Consider the following 21800-nt stretch of genomic DNA (forward strand, 5'->3'; position numbering starts at 1 on the left):
GTTATGCTATGTCTGTCCCACCAATATATGCTGGGTGTATGAGGGACAGACCCTTTGTTCAGAGGTCTTCAGATTTCTGGAAGTAGTACTTGATGAGCTGAATGTAAGGTACTACACCCATGAGCCCCATCTGTACCTGGACTTGATTTAGATGAGATTCTGGAATTTGAGCCGATGCTGTTACTGGGGTGAGATTTTGGGGGGCCTCGGGAGAGAGGAGGAGGAGTGTGAATCATTGAGGACCCGAGGGCAGGCTGTGGTAGCCGGCCTCCAAGATGACTGCTGATAATCCCCACCTCCTGGTCTTCAGGCCCATGTGTAGTCTTCTCCCACACTGGAGGGTGACGCCCTGTGTAACCAGCAGGATATTGCAGCAATGACAGAGCATGACTTCTGAGGCTTAGTCACAAGAGATGTTGCCACTTCCATCTTGTCCTCCAGGATCACTTGCTCAGGAGGAGCAGCTGCCGTGTCATGGGAATGCTCGAGCCACTCTCTGGGGAGGCCCATGTGGTGAGGAGCCAGGGCCTCCTGCTGACAGCCATGTGAGCACGCCATCTTGGAAGTGGATCCTGCGGCCCAGGTCAAGCCTTCAGATGACTGCAGCCTTACGAGGGACCCTGAGCCACAGCCGTCCTGCTAAGCTGCTGCCAAATTCCTGACCCACAGAAACCGTATAGATGATAACACATGTTTGATTTTTGCTTTAGGCTGCTACGTTTGGGGAGAATTTGTTATGCAATCATGATAACTAATACACATTGTGTGTTCATTTTACATGAAGGAGACAAAAATGTTGAATTCTAGTTAATGGTATATGTGCTAAAGCATTTAGGGGGAGGACTACAAATGTGTGCTATTTATTTTGAAATGCATCCAAAAAATAAGATGGATTAATGCAGGACAAGAAGGATGGGTAGACAGAAATGTAATAAAGAGTACAGCAAAGTGTTAGCGGTAGAATTAGGAGGAGAGCTGTCTCTGTAAAATTCTTTTTGCTTTGCTGTATGTTTGAAAGTTTTCACATTAAAATGCTGGGGGGAAATGGCTGAGTAATTTCTTAACTTGGGTCGTAGGTACATGAGCATTCCTTAGATGATGATGATGATTATGTAAACTGCAGAGATACCTTTCATTTGCCCCTTAGTCTGTATATTTCAGAATAATAACTATTATTTGAATGGCTGAGGGAAGTGACTAGGTGAGTGGTCCTGAGTGAGACCAGGGAAGGGTGTGGAGGCATCGAGAGACCTGGGGACTCAGAGGGGTCTGGGGCTGGGATGCAGAAAACAGAGAATGGGACCTTCACACCAGTGGCCACAGAAGAAACCTGCAAATCATGCCAGGGACTAAGTCGAGCCAGCTACTCTGCCAGTAAGGCTGGCAAGGCCGAGAGGATGGTGACAGACAGGAAGTCTCCTCCCCAAATGCCATGAGGCCTTCTCGGGGGGAGGGAGGAGAAGGAAACCCTGATGGCTGTGTGTTCCCAAAGTGACCAGGCTGTGAGTGACAGTCACTGAGATAACCAGCCTTAAATTTGACTGAAAAGCGTTAGATTAGATTAGATTGAATACATAACCTCCGGAGAAGTAATTTTCTCCATAAGCCTCAGTCTCCTCTTACCTGTAAAATGGTAATAAGATATTTAAAAACCTCTTAAGGCAAGAGGGATTTCAGTTACCAATATGTCTGTACATCTGAGTCGAAGTATATAAATTTAGATTCTGATACACATTCATATATATTCATATATATGTACAAACACACACACACACACACACACACTCACCACAGAGGTACTGATGTGTGCAGATGGGCAGACCACAGTCTTGGAGGAGTTTGTACCAAAAAGTCAACAGGGAGAATTCTGGTGATAAGGGTGACAGCTTATCTTTTACTGTTTTCTAACTTTCTGCTTATCCCAATTTTTTCACATTTGATTATGTTCTACTTCAGAACCAGAGAACATAAGCAAAGGCCAGAGAAAGACAAATATCATACCATATTGCTTATATGTGGAATCTAAAAAAAGGTACAAATGAACTTATCTACAAAACAGAGATAGAGTTACAGATGTAGAAAATAAACTTATCGTTACCGGGAATAAGAGGGGGGAGGGATAAATTGGAAGAGAGGGATTGACATACACAATACTATAAATAAAGGAGATAACTAAGGACGACCTACTGGATAGCACAGGGAACTCTCCTCAATACTCTGTAATGGTCTATATGGGAAAAGAATCTAAAAAAGAGTGGATACATGTATATGTTGAACAGATTCAGTGTGCTGCATACCTGAAACTAACACAACACTGTAAATCAACTGCACCTCAATAAAAATTTTTAAAAAAAGGGGAAAGCAGAAACTGAGACCCATCCTCCTAGCAAAAGCCCCTCCCCTAAGCCACCAAGGAAGCGCCCATGAGTACCTTGCCTGATGATGGGAACGCTGTGGGCGGCTCTGTCCACCTCGAAGGAGAACATCTTCTTGCTGGCACTCATGGGCTGCCTGTGGGAGGCTGGTGGGACCATGGGGGGCTCGGGGGACCCCTGCGACCAGCTCCTCTGCACTGGCGCTGTCCAGATGCCCGGGTAGAAGGGGGTCTGTGTTGGTGAGGGTGACTGGTTCAGTTGCTGGGTGGCCCAAGGTGGCTGTGGCCTTGGCCAAGGTGCTGGGCCCCTCACCCATGGGAAGGAGACCTGCAGGGGCAGACAAGAGGGTCAGGGGAGGTTACGAGCAGCTGGGGTGGTCTTCACCTTTCTGTCCCGGCGACATAATTGCTGCCCTAGATTTCGGCGTATAAGTCACTTCTCCCAGGAAGCCCTCCCAGACTCCCCAAATTTGGGATGTTGGTCCCCACCATAGGTCACCTTGCACACTATCGCACCACCATTTATTGGGTGCAGCCTTCGTGCCAGGCACCCAGTCAAGAGATTCACATGCATTACCTCATTTAATACCCCTGATGCTCTGTGACGAGCCCGAGGCTGAGCAAGACCTAGTGACTTTCCCAGGATCACAGATTTGGCAGTGAGCTTCTGAGCTGGTACAACGCCACCTCTGAGCTCTGAGAGGCTGACAGCTTTTTGTCTACCTTGCTCAGCACCGTATCCTCAGCTCCTAGAATAAACCCTTGGCACATACACAGTAGGTCCTTAAATACTGGTTGAAAGAATGAATGAACACATCTCCGAGATTCAAGCCCAGCTCTCCAGGACACACACGTCCACACTGTGTGTCTCCCTGGCACTCCCATTCCACCTGTTCCCCGAAGCCGAGAGCTCTGGGGTGGCAGGCACCCCAAATGGCTCGCACCCCAACTGGCTCATTAACCTGTGATCCTCAACATCTGCCACATCTGATTCTTGGCAGACGCTCCATAAATATCTATTGAGGGAACCTTTTTTCATCTGATCCAGCGGAAGATGTCTGTAGCTACTTTCATTAGAGAGCACATCAAAATCCATCTATACCGGGAGAAGCAAATGCTGAGAGGTGCTGACACCTGGCTTTGTCTTGGTTAATGCTGTTGTGGCCGTCCCTCCCCGAGCCTAGTGGTTAAACCGTGACATCGTGAATGCTACCATTTACTGTAATTACTCACCGATTTCTCGCGATAGCCCTGAAGGGGAGGAGCTCTCCTTATTCCTAGCTTACAAATGAGGCTTGGAGAGGTTAAGGACTTCACCAAGCTCAGGTGGTGGTGGAGAGGGTGGTGGGACTGGGGTTCTGGAAAGCTCTTTCCCTCTCTGTCTCTCTCTCCCTTCTCCGCCCCAACCCCGCCCCCAGTCTCTTGGCAGAAAAAAACACACTTTTCAAGGAAGAAGCTAAGTTCAAAGGTTTGCCGCCTGTGGCGGTCACGTTTCTCTTTCTGCAGACTGCAGACACGTAATGAGAAACAGGACAGAATGCTTCCGAAATAGGAGCACTGGCAGACAGAACTTCCTATAGCTCCAGCTGGATTGTATTCAAGAGGAAGGTTCTCCACTCACTCAGGTTCCCAAACCAGTCTTTTAGCTACAGTCTTTCCCAGCCAAGTCAAGAATCCGGTGAATTCCCCTGAAGACTTTTTTGGAGTCAGGGAGAACACTGTTCGGGAAAATCAAACTCCAATTGCCTGGTGACACCTGGCCCAGCATTTATGATGACACTGGCCCCGTTGAAACCTGTTTCAGGAACGGACTTGGCAGTGTTCCAGAACTCTGTTACCTTATGTGAAGATTCGAATTTCTCTCCACTGTGGGCACCTCGGTCTCCACCTAAGCTTTCTTCCTTTGTCTCCTTTCAGAAGCTGAGGTGTCCTGCTCCTGCCTTGCACTCACTTCTCCATCCATCCGATCCCTTCCCGTCCTCTCCTCTGGGGCTGTCTTGCCTCAATCATTCCTACAACCTTTCCTCATCGATTTAATAAAGATTTATCGAATGAAAGGGCTGAAGGTGGGAAGGGGGAAATTTGAATATGTTTTACCCCCGCCTGATAGAAAACAAATCGAGAGACCACGGGTAGTGTGGAGGAATTCCCTTTTGTGCTGGGATGCTCAGGTAGATGTGCCTCACTGCCCACTAACTGCCAGGGTGCTGAAGGGAGTGGTCATATCTCATGCCTCAAGTGGTTCACTGCCGTAGTGGACAGGCCGCAACCCACCTGGCTCTTCTGGAATTCCAGGAATCTCCCTCCCAATCTGTTGGCCCATTGCTGTGGGCGGGGCTAAGCAATCAACCAATCACACTCCCTGGACATACTGATTGGTTCAGTGGTGGGGCAAGTGATCCAATCAGAGCCAAGGAGACCCAAGAAGACTTGGCTGGACACCAGGATCTGGAGTGACCTGGTGGACTTCAGAATGCAGCCAGCATGAGGGAGTGGAGTCCAGGCATGGAGAGAGGGAAGCTGTTTATTTATTTTTCAAATTGTGGTAAATAACCTGCAACATAAAATTTATCATCTTAGCCATTTTAAAGTAAATAGTTCAGTGGTGTTAAGTATTTTCACATTTCTGTGAGATGGATCTCCAGAACTTTTTCGTCTTGCAAAACGTAAACTCTATTAACCATTAGACAACAACTCCCCATTCCCCCCGCCACCCAGCCGTGGTGACCAACATTCTGTCTCTATGAATTGGACTACTCTAAGTACCAAGTACCTCAAATAAGTGAAATCACATGGTACTTGTCTTTTTGTGACTGGCGTATTTCACTTAGCATAATGTCCTCAAGGTTCATCCATGTCAGAATTTCCTTCATTTTTAAGGCTAAACAATATTCCATCATACAGTTTAGAGTGTATTTTGTTTATCCATTAAGCGTCACGGACATTTGGATGGTTTCTACCTCTTGGCTATTGTAACTATGCTGCTGTGAACATGGTGGGGAAAATAAGGAAGCTGGTTTTGAGCCTTGGCTCGGGTGCTACCCTGAAGTGCTCCATCCCTGAGGCCAGCTAGAGCTGGTTTCTGTCGCTTGCAGCACACAGAGCCCGAACGATAGGGCCCCTATGGGGAAGGAGCCAAAGATGTGTAAATGCAGCAGACTCCAAGCTCTTCGGGTTTAAAAATTAAAAAATAAAGTGTTTTTTTTTTCTCTGAAGCGTGTTGGTTGAGGGTAGCTTTAGTTGGATGGTTAAAGTGGGTTTTCTCTAGTTTGCCGGCTTGCTCTATCACAGGGACGGTCAAGGTTTTCTCAGAAATTGCTGATGGTAACTACAATGAAACAGGCAGGGAGAAAAGCAAACATAAGAAAAAGACTCACATTTAAAAGCCAGCTCTGGGCTGTACAGGAAGCATGGGGTCAATGTCAGTTATCAACAAGTCTGTTCTTATTATTTTTTTAGTTTAGATTTAAATTTATTTATTTTTGGCGGTGTTGGGTTTTCGTTGCTATGTGCAGGCTTTCTTTAGTTGCGGCGAGCAGGGGCTACTCCTCGTTGTGGTGCATGGGCTTCTCCTTGCGGTGGCTTCTCTTGTTTCGGAGTGTGGGCTCTAGGCACATGGGCTGCAGTAGCTGGGGCACATGGGCTCAGTAGTTGTGGCTCGTGGGCTCTAGAGCGCAGGCTCAGTCGTTGTGGTGCACGGGCTGTTACTCTGCAACATGTGGGATCTTCCCGGACCAGGGCTCGAACCTGTGTCCCCTGCATTGGCAGGTGGGTTCTTATCCACTGTGTCACCGGGGAAGTCCCCAAGTCTGTTTTTAGAAACTTTAGTTTAAAAATACACACTAATGCTTTTTCTCTTTCTTTGTGTCTGTTCTCTGACCATATGGTATGTTGCCATGGTTGGTTTTTTTGTTTTGTTTTTGAGATAGCATATGTGATACTCCTGATTTCTTTTCCATACTACCTTTAAAATAGCAAGTTGTCAACCACCTGGATTAACCACGACCACACCACGACTGAATTTATATTAGCTTTAAAAAACACGGGTCAATGATTTACTCAAGAAGTCACTATCCATTTTCTTTCAAATTATCTACTTGTTCTTTGTGTTATTTCTCAAATATCTGCTTCTAACCCTGTAAAGAGTATAAGTTGAACGGGACACCCTAAAAAACATTCGAAGTAGTTTGCACATCGAGTGCCTACAGTACACATGAATTCTGCCAGGAAGCCCTGGAGCCTGCAGAGAAGGTGGAAACTTAGACCTTGCCCTTGGAGAGCTTGTTATGTGCTCTGCCATTTGTAAGTAATTGTGGACAATACAACGGCTATGAGCCACTGTGTAGAGAAGCCACAGATGTGCCACAGACTGTGCTGGGCACTTAATGCATGTGGTCTCATCTGATCTCCAGAATAATCTTGCAGGAGGCATTTTACCCCTCATTGTGTGGATTAAGAAACTGAAGCTCAGAGAGGTTAAATGACTTGCCCAAGGTCTCACAGCCAGGAAGTGGTGACACTATTGGACTCCAATACCTGTGCTCTTAGGACTTCTAGGTTACTCGAAGTCATGATTTATTACCTGCCTTCCATACTCACAAACGGATCTTAGACGATTGGTTAGTGAATGATAGGATATTTTCCGAGTTAAAAAAAGGAAATGAACATTAGATGGTGTGAAAAACCACAAGACATCACATGGGCTACTTAGAAATGGGATTTTCTAGGAACACTGACAACTGTCTTATGGAAGTGTTATTCATCTGGTACATGCCACGCCCTGGAAGCAGCTCAGAGGACCCCAGCCTCAATCTGGGAAGACCTGTGGTATGTTTACTGCTGTACCAGAGGAGTCCTGGGGTCAGCTGGTACCCGCCCACGAGAACCGATTGTTAAATGTCCAGGAATTTTGCCAACTGGTTGATAAACATAGCCATTAATAAGAATTAACTTACATAAATTTACAATTAAATTATATCAGAAACAAAGGTGATACAAACTTAAAACTCACCCCTTCCTAATTATTTTACTCTAGTTTATTATTACCTATGCTCTTGAGGTTATTTCACTCTACTATATGTGTCTGTTGGAAATGCTACACAGTGATGTGTTACCACACCTCTCTTTCCATCTCTGTATTCAGGGATGTGTCATTGGGAGCTTGAAATTGACCGTGGAGGGCGTATTACACGATAGAAATCAGGAAATGCTATAAATCAGGGCTTGATTTTTAAAAATTATATAAATAGGTTTAATAATGTTGGTTCATGTAGAGTTTGATTTTGTTTCTTTGTTTGTTTTGTTGATTGCCTAGACTTAAGATGGTAATGGAGAAAATGTTAACAATGCAGATTATACAAAAGCATGTTGTGTCTTAGCCATTATGTTATGAATAGAAAAAAAATTGAGGAAACGTTCTTCGAGTATTTGAAAATTATTATCTGATGCAGCAACAAAGTCACTCATGTCACTGATGAACATGTGAAGTTCTAACGTCTTTCTTTTTTCACTTGTATTATTCATAAATCCAAAATATCCAAAAATACCCACGAGTGCTCAGGTTGGGAACTCTCTCATTCGTCAACTGCAATGAGAAATTGGCTATGGATACAAGAGTTCGGCTAAAGTCAATGAAAGCATTCTGTGAGACTCAGCTGGCTATATAGAATTTACAAGAAAGAGTACTGCATTTCTTGTTACATGGAAAGACTGTGCTACACATTCTTTATATCAGTAAACCTTATGCTATGCATCCATGTACTTTACTTTTTCCAGAGAGCTGGTCATTAAATATTTACCAGCCAATCGCTGGCTGTGCTGGCACCCAGCAGAGTGCCTACTACTCATGGTAGGTGTTCGCTGACTGAGCTGAACAGTTGGCAAATATAGTGTAAATAAAAAGCACTTTGATTCTGGGGCTGGGATGGGGAAAATACATGATAAGCCTGGCACATCTTGTAACAGCAGAGAGTAAGGAAGTGCCCAAAATGAAAAGGTGGGGAGATGCTCAAGGACACAGCAACCAACCTGAAAGAGCCCCCAGTGGCCAAGGCTGGAAGAATTTGAGCAAAGTAATAGTTAATGAGTATTGGATTATAACTCAAAGTGTAAAATCAGTATACATGGGTCCATACTGACATAGATACATTAGTGAGTAAATACATAAAGGAGGGAGAAGAGACCGGCTTCCTTACAGAAGAATTTAACATACATAGATGTGGAGCTTAATTCCCACAGTATGGAAGGGCCTGGGGGGTAGGGGTGATGGTGGCGAGCAGGCACACTGACCGCAGCATGGAGGAGCCATGGACCTGGAAAGGCAGAATGGAGACTAGAAAACATGGCCAGTAGAACTCAGAAGCCAGGAGAGGGGGCTACATGGTGCCAGGACAAATGGCCTTTATCTCAACAAGTCCCGGGATGTCACCGTAACTCAGAGACGGATAATAATTCTATGTCCCCAAGAAAAGGGTAAATCATGTACGGGGTTTCAGTGTGAGAAATCAGGGTTATACATTTAGAACACAGAACCGCCAAGTTATACATTATTTTTAGGTTTTGGAACTTAAAAGAATTAAGTCCCTTTGAGCTGTTCAGAAAAGCCATTCGTTTGGGGTTTTCCCAGCTGTGTTAAAGGAGATCTGGCCCATCTAATTTTCCCATTTTCTTGTAAATCTTCAATCTTATGGTTTTTCCTTTCCTTTCAAGTTCTAATCAGCTTCCTGGTCAGTCCATAAAATGGGAAATAGAATCTAATGAGAAAACAGCCGGATTTTTGCAAATAGCTTTTGCTACCCGTAGACTTGGCCTGCTTCAATTCGGTCTTGCCAGATAGAGAGACGGAATGAATGAATGAATGAATGAATGATCATCAACTAAGTTCAGAGAAGAAGCAACGTGGTTCTGATTTGGTAACAAAGGGTGTGGTCTGCCAGAGGAAGCAGGAAGCGGCCCGGTTCCTGGCCGGGTCCGGGTTCTGTCTCAGCAGGATGCTAAGGGTTCAGCCCACGCTCCCGTCTCCACCTCCCCCGATGTCATCTGCATCGCCTGTAGACATCTGGTGACAACACAGCCTCAGGGGTCCTTTTGTGTGAGTTTTTGCTGCGGAGGCCGAGCCTGAGGCTGCCTGCTGCCCCGTGCCCTCCACTTCACTGGTCTCGGGAAATCGCCTTTAATATAAAACACCCAGCCTCAGGAGTTCTCATCACATCAGTAAGTCCCCACAGGACCTGTAAGAGCACAGGGTAGAGGAAATCCTATAAGGTCAGGTAGGAGATGACAAAGCTTGACAAGAAACAGGTTTTGTTCTGAAGGGCACCATGCTCTCTGGTCATTCACTCCGTTGCCGGCTCCTCAAACCCCAGTACAGTAAAGCCACATCCTCCTCAACAACGGGCCCTATTCAGAGGTCCCAGGAATGTGGAAACACCACCCTTCTTGGGGATGGACAACTAAGGCCCCGACTCTGAGCTTCTCATCACACCTGTTCACCACAGGAGAGAAATGAGCAACTCTGCTTCCTTGGAGACTGGCCTGGGACTTTTCCAATGGAAAAGTGGATTATTCGTCATTTTCCTCCCCCCCACATCCCTAGTAGCAAATCCCGTTCGGAAGGCTCCACTTAGGCAATAGGAATGCTTCCTAATGTCATGGACATCTTCTTTGTTTTTGCCTCCCCCGCATCCATTTCTTCCATCTTTTGGATGGGCACCTTAATTTTTTTGCAGGCAAGACACCCTTTCCCTGACAATCCTGAGTCCATAGAATTCTGACCCTTCCACCCCAGGGGTGAGACCATAAACCAGGCCTGGCCAATCAGAGCATTCCTGGCCCCTGGCCTCAGTGATTGGTTCAGGGGAAGCCACGTGATCCAAGCCACTGCCAATGAAGATGCTGGCTCTTTCCCTGGAACTGCTACTTTGTAGGATGCTGGGGCTGCTGGTGGCTACTTTCCTACAGGTGAGGCAAGAGTCTGTCTGAGATTGGGAAGCTAACAGGGAAGAAAGAGTCAGATTCCTGACCATGATTTGGGCGCCTGGATCCAGCTGGGCCTAAGCTGCAGCTTTTGCCCTTTTCAGTTCCATGAGCTTTTTTTTTTTTTTTTTTTTTGCCTAGGCTAGTTTTAGTTGGTTTTCTGATACTTGCAAACAATCAAATTTCCTGGACAGTATGCTTACTGAGACTTTAGCATAAGCATCACTATGTACTCAGAGTGAAAGTTGTTTTAAAGGTTATGACATGCTCAAATAAAACCCACCAGACTGTCATCATGCACCAAATTTACCTTTCAACTTATAAAAGTAAAGCAGCATCTCCAGAGAAGAATGATTTAAGACCAAGGAATCAATCATAAGACAAGTAGTAAAACGCTGCTTAGAGAAACTTTGATAGATAAATAGTTCTCTAGCTACAGCAGGCTTCAGACTACAAATCCCAAATTTCTGCTTCAAAAGTGACTCAGGGAAGACATTCCATAGTTTTATTTATTTAGCTTTTTGGCCTCGCCGTGCACTTGTGGGATCTTAGTTACCTGACCAGAAATTGAACCCAGGCCCTCAGCAGTGAGAGCACTGAGTCCTAACCACTGGACCACCAGGGAATTCCCAACAGTCCACAGTTTTAAAAGAAAACTTTCCAGTTGAAGAAACAGGCAAAATTTGTAATATGCATCCGTTGTATATATAATATGTTAATGTCTAGTATATTTATCAGATCCATGTCAATGTAATTATATTATTACTATATTTGCAAATGCATATATATGTGTATGTATATTTAGAACCACATATTTCCAGCTCTTTTTTAAAGAGGTATTGAAAAGACTGTTCAAAGTTTAGTTTTCCAGCTTGTCTGTTTCTTCTTATTCCTCAGTAAACTTAAGCAATTAACCAGCACATTTCCTGGCACACAGTAAGGCTCAATCTGAGTGAGTTCTTTCTCCCCAGCTCCCCCCTCTATTGTAAGTCCTTCTTTTAGAAACCAAGTCAAATGAAAGAGGCAGTACTGCATAATGTTACAAGCAGAGGCTGGTAAACGTTTTGTGTAGAGCCAGACAGTAAGCATTTCCAGCCCTGTGGGCCATAGGATCTGCCCAGCTTACTCTGCCGTTGTAGCCGACAACACAGGCAATACTGAAATGAATGGGATGGCTGTGTTCCCAGGAAACTTTACAGAAACAGGCGATGGCCCGCACTTGGCCCTGGGCCATAACGTGCCGACCTCGGTGTAAGACCTTGGGATCCGGCGTCACACAGACTCTGGTCCGGTTCCCGGCTCTGCTCCGTCTCTGGGACCCTGACGAGTGTGTCATTTTTGTGCCTTGTCTGTAAGACACAGGGATACCAACAGCCATTTCTTAGTCTGTGAGAAGTGGGTGAGATAGTGCACGTGAAATGCTGGGAACACTTCCTGGTCCATAATAAATGAGCATAAAACATTAGCCACCAGGTGTGATCACCATCGTCAAAAAAGGAGAAGAAAGGGCGCAACTGAATTTGTCCAGGAACGGCAGCAATATCCCTGGTAAAGAGTTAGTGGGTGGACTTCCCTGGGGGCGCAGTGGTTAAGAATCCGCCTGCCAATGCAGGGGACAGGGATTCGAGCCCTGGTCCAGGAAGATCCCACATGCCGCGGAGCAACTAAGCCCATGGGCCACAACTACTGAGCCTGTGCTCTAGAGCCCGCGAGCCACAACTACTGAGCCCGCGTGCCACAACTACTGAAGCCCACGCACCTAGAGCCCATGCTCCGCAACAAGAGAAGCCACCGCAAAGAGAAACTCGCGCACTGCAAAGAAGGGTAGCCCCCGCTCGCCGCAACTAGAGAAAGCCCGTGCGCATCAACGAAGACCCAACGCAGCCAAAAATAAATAAATAAAATAAAGAAAATAATTAAAGAAAAAAAGTTAGTGGAGCCAGGGACTTCCCTGGCCGTCCAGTGGTTAAGACTCCACGCTTCCAATGCAGGGGGTGCAGGTTTGATCCCCGGTTGAGGAACTAAGATCCTGCATTGGTATAGCCAAAAAAAAAGTTAGTGGAGCCAAACAAGCAAGGAAGCCAGATAACTGAAAATGCAGTTTCTCCTATTATCAGTGGCTTTCGTTTTTACCCACATAATGAATCATCCCCTGTCAGCGTGTGAAATTGCAGGTTGGACTGGGAATTGCAAGACCTTCATTAACCGCTGGGCAGTGAAGGACCTGCCTGGGCTCTCACGGCCCCACGATGCTTCGTGCTATTAGGAAAAGGCTCCAAGGGACTCAGGAGAGCCGGCTTTTAATCCTGCCTCTGGATCTATATGATTGATGCCTAACCTTGGGGAAGTCACTGAAACTCTCTGAGCCTCAGTTTATGCCATGATAGGGGTGGTCCCAGGGACCTCTATAAAAACAACTGAAGGGGGAAAGGGGACCTGGGATTAATGAGTAGCTCCTTGGCAGAAATTGGAAATTGAAGCTCAGAAAGGTAAAGCCAGTTGCAGCTGGCATTTCAACTTGGGTCCATCCAACTCCAAAGCCCTTGCTTTCTCGATTGTGTTCTGCAGAGCTTCCCCATTAAAGCAGCAAGGAATATTGGCCGACAGAGGGCGCTCTTCTCGCAAGACAGGACGTCATGACATTGCAGGGACAGAAGACAGTATCCAGGAGCCACGTGGGAGAGTCTGGCTGGACTGGGAACAGGGCAGAGCAGGCTACAGGGAAGGCCAGACACAGGCAGTCATGGGGATGGGGGCTGCCGACAAGGAGCTGTCAACCCCCTCATGGAACAACTCGGCACGTCATTTGTGGCGCCTGGCTTCCTTTTTCATTCTGGCCATTTCCATCCGTTTTGCCGTATTTCAGAACAGAGAAAGACATGATTGATACATACGGGTGACGTGGGTTTCCTTACTCAGCTGCCTTGTAAGAACGGCGCCACTGTGACTAGCACAGCTTGTTTCCACACCTCCTTTCCCAGAGCTCAGAAAGCACGAGTAAAGGCAACAACCAACAAAACCCACAACACGGCAGCACACCTGACTCTGGGACTTCAATTTCCCACGCCTGGTGCCAAGACTCTATGGGATTAATCAACGGTTCCTTCAGGGCATTGCAGATGGCCCTGCGGGTTATGTCCTGCACAGTTTCAGTGGGCGCCATCCACATGGACTACGTTGTGAATGGTGACCCTGGAGTTGTGCAATATGGCAGCCCTAGGTTATACTTTGATGAGAGAGGTATAATTTACACAGTATGGTCCTGGGGGCTTCCCTGGTGGCGCAGTGGTTGAGAGTCCACCTGCCGATGCAGGGGACACGGGTTTGGGCCCCGGTCCGGGAAGATCCCACATGCCGCGGAGCGGCTGGGCCTGTGAGCCATGGCCGATGAGCCTGCACGTCCGGAGCCTGTGCTCTGCAACGGGAGAAGCCACAACAGTGAGACGCCCGTGACCACAAAAAAAAAAAAAAAAGGATGGTCCTGGGCACAACCTGGCTGCCAATGCACTTTGTCAAACAAGAGTTTTTCTTTATATTTTTCCATCTTGTATGTTATTCTATGGGTAATTTATCTGCAAATGTATTATCTGCTAGCGGGGGCAGGTCTTGGGAGGTTTCCCTGTCCAAAAGGACACTTACAAAGGAGGCATCTTGGCTGCTCCATGCTGGTTTGCTTGACTCTAAAGCTGAGGGTTATCATGTGCTTATTAGGTGCCAGACGCTGGACTAAGCAATTTACGCACTTTGCCCACTTAATACCACAGTCACTCAAGGTGGTAGGAACTATTGTTACAGGAGTGGGGACCGAGGCCCTGAGAGGTAGATGATTTGTGCACGTCCAGTATAAAAGCCGGTCAAGAGCAGGGCTGGGACGGCGCTGGAGTCAGCCTGACCTCAGGGCATGTGCTCTAACCACTGAGACATCTGCACACACATCTGGATTCCTAAGCGCCCCACACCTCACCCCCCTCCCCCAGTAAAATGCTGTCACACCCTCCTCTATTGGTTAGGGTCACCACAAAACCTGAACTAAATGCTTTCATTTGGGAACTCTTTGTCGGGAGAAGAACAGTTCTCATCATACTTAATCTGTATGATATCAGGGCAGTCCTCCGTGGAAACTCCATCCAAGGAGGAAACACAGCGCCCTCACCAGGGACCCCAAAATCAATTGGAAACAAGAATATGCCGGAAGCAAGACAGCCACGAATTTTTTAGAAAAACTGGGCTTCAAAATATTTGATGAGAGATGCTCTTCAATACCTCTCCCTTTTTCCCCTCTTCCTTTCTCTTCTTTTAAACAGCCAGCAGGTTGGAGTCATCAGGAAGTGGAATTTGTAGGAAGGTGTCAGGCAGTCCACAGGCTGCCCTCACACGGACGCTGCAAAGGACCCCTCCATGAATATGAGCGTCATGGATGGAAGCTTCTCAAGCTGGGGACGCCCCGGCAGACAGCGCTTTTGAGAAGATGGGGCTGTGGAGAGTCCTGTAAAGTGCCCTGGGCACAGGCCAGGGGAACACTTGTGCAGCTGCCTGCAGTCAACCGAGGAATGAAGCAAGGTGCAAGTGCGTGTAGGAATAAGAATTGAAAAAATCCGTGCATATTCGAGTGACCGTGAGAGTATGCTTTCCTCGGTGTGAAAACCAGTCAAGGCTACTGCTCCAGCTAGCATCAGACTAAATGGTTTTCTCCCCTCCTTTTTCCGCAAGTGGGGATAGTGTTTAATTTGCACTGACAAGCTGTGTGGCCCTGGGGAAATTACTTAACCTCTCTAAGTTTCGGATTCCTTGTCTGTCAAATGGGGATCATGGGAGAACCCATCTCATAGGTTGCTATGAGCGTGAAATAAGGGAGAGCAGGTGAATTGCTTAGCACAGTGCTGTTCACGTCAGTGATTCCTCCTGCTGCTCTCCTGGTTTCTCTTCTTACAAAGCATCTTCTTCCGTCTTATCTACTCAAGGTTAGAGGTCGTCATCACTTTTTCCCACAATTATATAAGAAGCACCTTGTAAAATAAAGTCCCCATTCCATAGTTGTACACCCGTGTGCATAACAAACTTACTCAAAATGGCCAAAAGGTGGAAGCAACCCAAGTGGCCATGGATGGATGAACAGGTAAACAAAATGTGGTGAATCCATACAATGAAATATTCAACTGGAATGAACCATGAGGATATCATACTAAGTGAAATAAGATGGTCACAAAAGGACAAACAATGTAAGGTTCCATTTATATGAGGAACCTAGAATAGTCCAATTCACAGACACAGAAAGCATGGTGGGAGGGGAGGAAGGAAGCAGGGGGTTTGATGTGTTGGGCTTAGAGTTTCAGTTTGGGAAGATGAACAAAGTTCTGAAGATGGATGGGGGTGATGGCTGCACAACAGTGTGAATAGATTTAATGCCACTGTGAACTGTACACTGAAACATGGTTAAGATGGTAAATTTTATGTGTATTTTACCATAATTTTGAAAATTAAAAGTTAAAAACAAACCCCAAAATGAAATACCTCCAAGGTTTCTCCGAGGTTTGGGGTGATAGAAATGGAGGAAAATGTTCTGAGAGCAGGTTGTGGTGATGGCTGCACAACTCCATCAATATATTCAAATTGATTGAATTGGACACTTCAAATGGGTGAAGTTTCTGTTATGTAAATTGTACTTCAGTGAAGCTGTTAAGAGCAAGCAAGCAAACAAACACATGCTGTGATCCGGAGGAAACTTTGGAGGATGAAGGAGCTGTTCACTGTCTTGATTGTGGCTATGGTTTCACAGGTGTACCCATATGTCAAAGCCCATCCACTTACAGACTTTAAACATGTGCTGTTTATTGCATGTCAATTATATCTTAATAAAGCTGTGTTTTAAAAAGGCAGAAGAGTATTCCATATATAACAAACTCCTTATAATATATTAAACTCCTTAGAATATATTAAACAATATAATTTATTAAACAATGCCCCCTTTGGATGGAAATTTAGGTTTCAAATTTTATGCCCCTATCAATAATATTTCAATAAATATCTTTGTAGGAAAAAAGAAGAAAAAAATGCAGATATTGTTTGCTGCTCCCCCTCTTCTTCTCCCCACGGGCAAGCCACAAAGTCAGAATTTCCCAGGGAGGGGGCCTGGGAACCTGTAATTTTACTGAACATTCCTGAAAAATTCTTGGAATCAGACATGTTGGGGCACATTGAATCAAACTTCATGAACTTGGATTTTCAGGCTTGGGAGTGTGAAATCCCCTTTTCTTTGATCCCTAAAAAATTCTGTAAGTGTTCCATACAAATGATTCTAAATTTCGGTTTCCCTCCTATTGGCGGTGCATCAGAATCATCAGGGAGCTTGTGAGAATGCATATTCCCAGGCCCTACTCCCAGGGAGGATGTGTATGGTTGCCAGATTTCGCATAAATAAAGAAATGAATAAATCAATATATAATAAACTATAGGGTGTCCGTTAAATCTGAATTTCAGATAAACACCAAATAATTTTTTTAGCATAAGGGGTTCCTTGCAATAGTTGGGCCACACCTGTACATAACAATGATTTGTTGCTTCTCTGAAATTCAGATTTAACTGCGTGTCCTGTATTTCTTCTGGGAATCCTAAGTATGAGTCCTCAGGCCTGGGGTGAAGCCCAGATCTGCACTGTGGGTCTGCTCCCCACGTGCTTCTGACGAGGGGGATCCTTAGAACCCATGTTGAGAACCCCTGATCAGGTCAACACCTTCTATGTCAGGAGCCCCTCCTCAGGGCGGCCAGTGGATCCCAGTGCATCCCACAAGTGAGCACACTTTAATGTTGGTCCAAGGAGGAAAAGGGGGCTGAGAAGCAGCAGGACAAAACTGCCCCAGGTTTTCAAAGCCAAACGTGGTGGATGCGGTGTCACGGGCCCTGCAGCCTGAGGGACGGTGCTCATCTTCTCTGAGTGAGTATTTAGGGCTGCCTAGGGGACCCACACCCCAGAGTTCTGTCTAGATTCTCTAAACTTTATTTATTTATACCCAGCCTCGTCCCAGAAAGGACTTTAAGCCTCGGAGGTCTCAGTCCATGCAGGGTTCTTGGTGCTGGGGAGTGAGGTTAACACGCCGTCTCTCTGGGACACACACGACAGGTATTAATTGTGTGCTCACCACGAATGGGCATTATTCTGGGAGTTTTACAATGATAACCATCTCATTTAGCCCTCGAGATAAGCCTGCAAGGTCATTGCTGTCGTTGGCCCCATTTTGTAGATGAGGAAACCGAGGTTCAGAGGGGTCCAATGGCTTGTGCAAGAGCGCACCGAGTAGGCCAGTGGCAGAGCTGGGGTTCTGACCCAGGACTGTGTTGCTAACCAGCCCCCATCCTGCCTCCCTACTGAACCAGATACTTCTGGTCACTGAGCTTTGCTGGGCGAATTTTGGGTTACGTTCCGCTTAACCTGGGGCCATACTTTAGGTCCTGATCCCGGGAACATTTCTGATCCGGTGTGATAATAGCTGGCAGGCCTTGAGCGTCTACTCTGGCCAGAGACTTTGACTTTTTATACATAGATACTCTCTCAACGCCCTGCACCGCTGAGAAGACCCAGACCCAGGCATACAGAGAAGCCTGGCCGAGGTCACAAAGCTAGGAAGTTGCAGAGCACTGATCTGCCTAAAAAGGAAGCATCCATCTCTGCATCTTCAAAAGCACACACCTGCTTTCCACCTCCCCTCGCCAAGCTTCACTTTTCAGGAAAACGCTCTCGCTCTGGGCTGGTCGCTAGGCAACCCTTGCATGTAATTCCACGAAATGCCCAGAAGAGGGCGCGAGGACTCGCTCTCCCCGGGCACCCACGCGATGGGGCTGAACTTCGCAGACTCGCGAAAGGAAGAGTGACGCGCTCCAGACGAACTCCACCTGTGGCCGTACCCGAGCCCTAGGCTGCACGGAAGGTGACACAACACGGCACCTCTGCACCCCACCCCACCCCACCCCCGCAGGGGCCTGGACTCACCGAGGCTGGGTTTTCGATGACCAGTTCGTAGGTCAGCCCTCCGGACCCAAACCTCAGGATGTCTCCGGGTAGGAGCTTCACAGCCACGTTCTGAATGTGGCACTCATTGACGAACGTGCCGTTGCAGGAATTGAAGTCGTGGAGAACAAAGCTGCTTTCGGCCTCATTATATTCAATGAGTGCGTGATGGTTGTCGACGTCTGCAGACTGAAATGCAGAAGGGGGACAGTCAGAGCCAGGAATAACAGGAATAACAAGGAATAACTAGTGCCACTGACACTGGGGGCCCCAATGTGCTAATCACTTCATCTGGCTGGACGGTCACTGCAATCCTCATTTTAAGAGGAGGATGCTGAGGGTCAGAGAGGTTAAGTGACTTGCCTAAGGCCACACAGCTAGTGAGTGGAGGGTCACCAGACCCTGACAGCAGACCCAGAATAGATGCCCAGTTTTGGGGTAGGGCGTCAGGCAACACAGAGGCAAGAGGGAACTCGGGGGGAATTGGCCAGGAATTGGCCACTTGATAGTTCTCTGATCCCATGCAAGTATCCTTTTGGTTGTCCCGAGTGGCAAGACAGCAGAAATGGCCCAACACAAACCAGAAAGGTCAGTTGGCAAGTGACAACTGTCCATTTACTGCAAGTGTTAAAGTGAAGGGGAGGTTTTGTAATAATTGTTGTTTGTTCTATTCATTTTTAAAATAACATGTTTTTTGTAATAATGCAGAAAATGAGAACTAGAGAAAAACACAAAGAAGACATTAAAATCACTTAGACTCCCGTCCCCCAGAGGCAGGCACCGAGAACACGGTGGTTCACATCCTTCCAGTCTTTTCTCTATGCTTACAATCTTTTTAAAAAGTTTAAACACAATTGAGCTCACACCACAAAACATAGTTTTATAACTACCTTTTAAAAGCCTTGGTGTACAATGAAGGTTTTTCCCATGTGCTTAATTATTACTGTTGCTTCTTAAAAGCTAATCAGAATTTATCTAACCAAAGATGATCTATTTTTCAATAGGGGCCCTGGTGTGACCACATTTCCCTCAAAAGAGAGAGACCCCAGACAGTGATTTGTCAGTGGCGTCAGAAACCTCCCGTGTAACCACTTTAATAAGAAGAATGAGCAAAACTCGGCACCAAGGAGGAAATATCACATCCCCCCCTGGCCCCAGCGCCCTGGACTATGGGCTGCAGGGCATGCGCGAAGTCTTCTGTCTCCTCAGGACACTGCCTATGAGCCATCCACTCCAGCCTGAGACTTTGCAACTATTTTCTAAGTCACTCTTCTCAGAGTGCCTCATCCAACTTTCATAGAGAGTACTTGGACTTAGAAATCTATACTAATGTCCCACAATATAATTATAACCAATAGCTTTTATTAATAATAGCTTATAGTATATGAATAGATAATAATATAACTGCATATATTAGTAGAATATATTAATGACACATTATGTGTAATTACACAAATGCCAGGAAATTTGCTAAGTGCTTTACTGCATTATCCCGTTTCATCTTCACAATAATTCAAAGGGATACTTCCTCATTTAAAACAAAAATTAATTTTTTATTGAAGTCTAGTTGATTTACAATGTTGTGTTAGTTTCAGGTGTACAGCAAAGTGATTCAGTTATACATATATATAATATCTATTCTTTTTCAGGTTCTTTTCTATCACAGGTTACTGCAAGATATTGAATATAGTTCCCTGTGCTGTACAGTAGGTCCGATAGTTACTCATTTCTTAGATGAGGAAACTGAGGCATAGAACGATTAAGTGTGCCCACAGTCAGCCACTTTGACTCGCTTGGCTTGTTCCCAGGTTTGCCTGATTCAAATGACTGTGCCTTTACCCACTTTTCAAATTCCTACCAAACACTTTGGCACTTAAAATACTGAAACACAAGAAGAAAGCAGGAGTAGCTCTATTAATTTCAGGCAGAGCCAACTTCAGAGGAAGGAAAGTTATCAGGGATAAAGAGAGGCGATACATAGTGATAAAGGGGTCGATTCTCCAAGCAGACATAACAGTCCTTCATTGTATGTACCCAACAATAGAGCATCAAAGTATGGAAGGCAAAAACTGATAGGACTGCAAGGAGAAGCAGATGAATCCATCATGGTAGCTGGAGACCTCAACAGCCCTCTGTCAGTGACGGGCAGACCCACCAGGCAGAAAATTAGGAAGAATGAAGTTGAACTGAACAGCACTACCATCATCTGGATCTAACTGGCAATCACACAGCTTCATCCCACAGCAACAAAACACACATCCTTCTCAAGCTCCCATGGAACGTTCATGAAGCAGACCACATTCCAGGCCACAAAATATACCTCAACAAATGTAAAAGAATAGAAATTATGCAAAGTACGTTTTCAGAACACAATGGAATTAGGCTAGAAACCAATACCAGAAAGACAGCTGGAAAATACCCAAATATTTGGAGATTAAACAACACACCTCTAAATAACAGATGGGTCAAGGAGGGAGTCTCATGGGAAATAAAAATTTATCTTGAGCTAAATGAAAATGAAAATACAACCTATGAAAATTTGCAAGATGCAGTGAAAGCAGTGCTTGGAGGGAAGTTTATGGCATTGAAGGCATACATTTGAAAAGATCTAAGCTTCCACCTTATGAAACTAGAGAAAGAAGAGCAATATAAGCCTACCACAAGCACAAGACAAGAAGCAATGAATGAAATAAAAAGCAGGAAAACAATAGAGAAAAGTCAGCAAAATAAAGAGCTGTTTGGTTTTTTTTTTTTTTTTTTTTGTAAATATCAATAAAATTGACAAACCTCTAGCAGGATAACCAAGAAAAAAAGAGAGAAGATACAAATTACTCAAATCAGAAATGAAAGCGATGGCATCACTAGTGATCTCATGGACACTGAAGGGATAATAAAGGAATATTATGAATAATTCTATGCCCACAGATTTTATAACTTAATGAAGTGGACCATTTCCTTGAAAGACACAATCTACTGAAACTCACACAAGGAGAAATAAATACTCTAAATAGACTCATATCTAGTAAAGAATTTGAATCAATAATGAATAACCTTCCAAAATGGAAAGCACCAGGCCTGGATGGGTTCACTGGTCAATTCTATCAAACATTAAGGAAAGAATGATCCCAGTTCTCAATAATCTCTTCCAGAAAATAGAAGAAGAGAGAACACTTCCCAGCTCATTCTGTGAGGCCAAGCTTATTCTAATAGCAAAACCAGATAAAGATATTGCAAAACAGGAAAATTGCAGACCAATACCTCCCATGAACATAGATGCAAAATCCTCAACAAAATATTCTCAAATTGAATCCAGTGATGTATAAAAAGACTTCTACACCACAGTCAAGTGGGATTTATTCCAGGTATGCAAGGCTGGTTCAACATTTGGAAATCAATTAATGTAATCCATCACATCAACAGCGTAGAGAAGAGAAATCGCATTATCATAAC

General features: G+C 45.5%; 2 protein-coding genes across 2 annotated transcripts in view; both read right to left on the reverse strand.

Annotated features, from left to right (window-relative positions):
* The window catches only part of LOC309808850 (forkhead-associated domain-containing protein 1-like), a gene marked incomplete at both ends in the record, with an annotated part of 409265 nt that overhangs the window by 62396 nt on the left and 325069 nt on the right, over nucleotides 1-21800 (reverse strand). The gene's annotated exons all lie outside the window — the stretch shown is intronic.
* Nucleotides 1-21800, reverse strand: part of LOC309808031 (forkhead-associated domain-containing protein 1-like) — a gene marked incomplete at both ends in the record, with an annotated part of 92104 nt that overhangs the window by 54203 nt on the left and 16101 nt on the right. The window contains 2 exons of the mRNA XM_082628043.1: nucleotides 2432-2702; nucleotides 18333-18539. Coding sequence (XP_082484169.1) covers nucleotides 2432-2702; nucleotides 18333-18539 — 478 coding nt within the window. The remainder of the gene's footprint in view (nucleotides 1-2431; nucleotides 2703-18332; nucleotides 18540-21800) is intronic.

This window comes from Mesoplodon mirus, assembly GCF_964341445.2.
Source record: "Mesoplodon mirus genome assembly, chromosome: 7".
Taxonomy (NCBI): Eukaryota; Metazoa; Chordata; class Mammalia; order Artiodactyla; family Ziphiidae; genus Mesoplodon; species Mesoplodon mirus.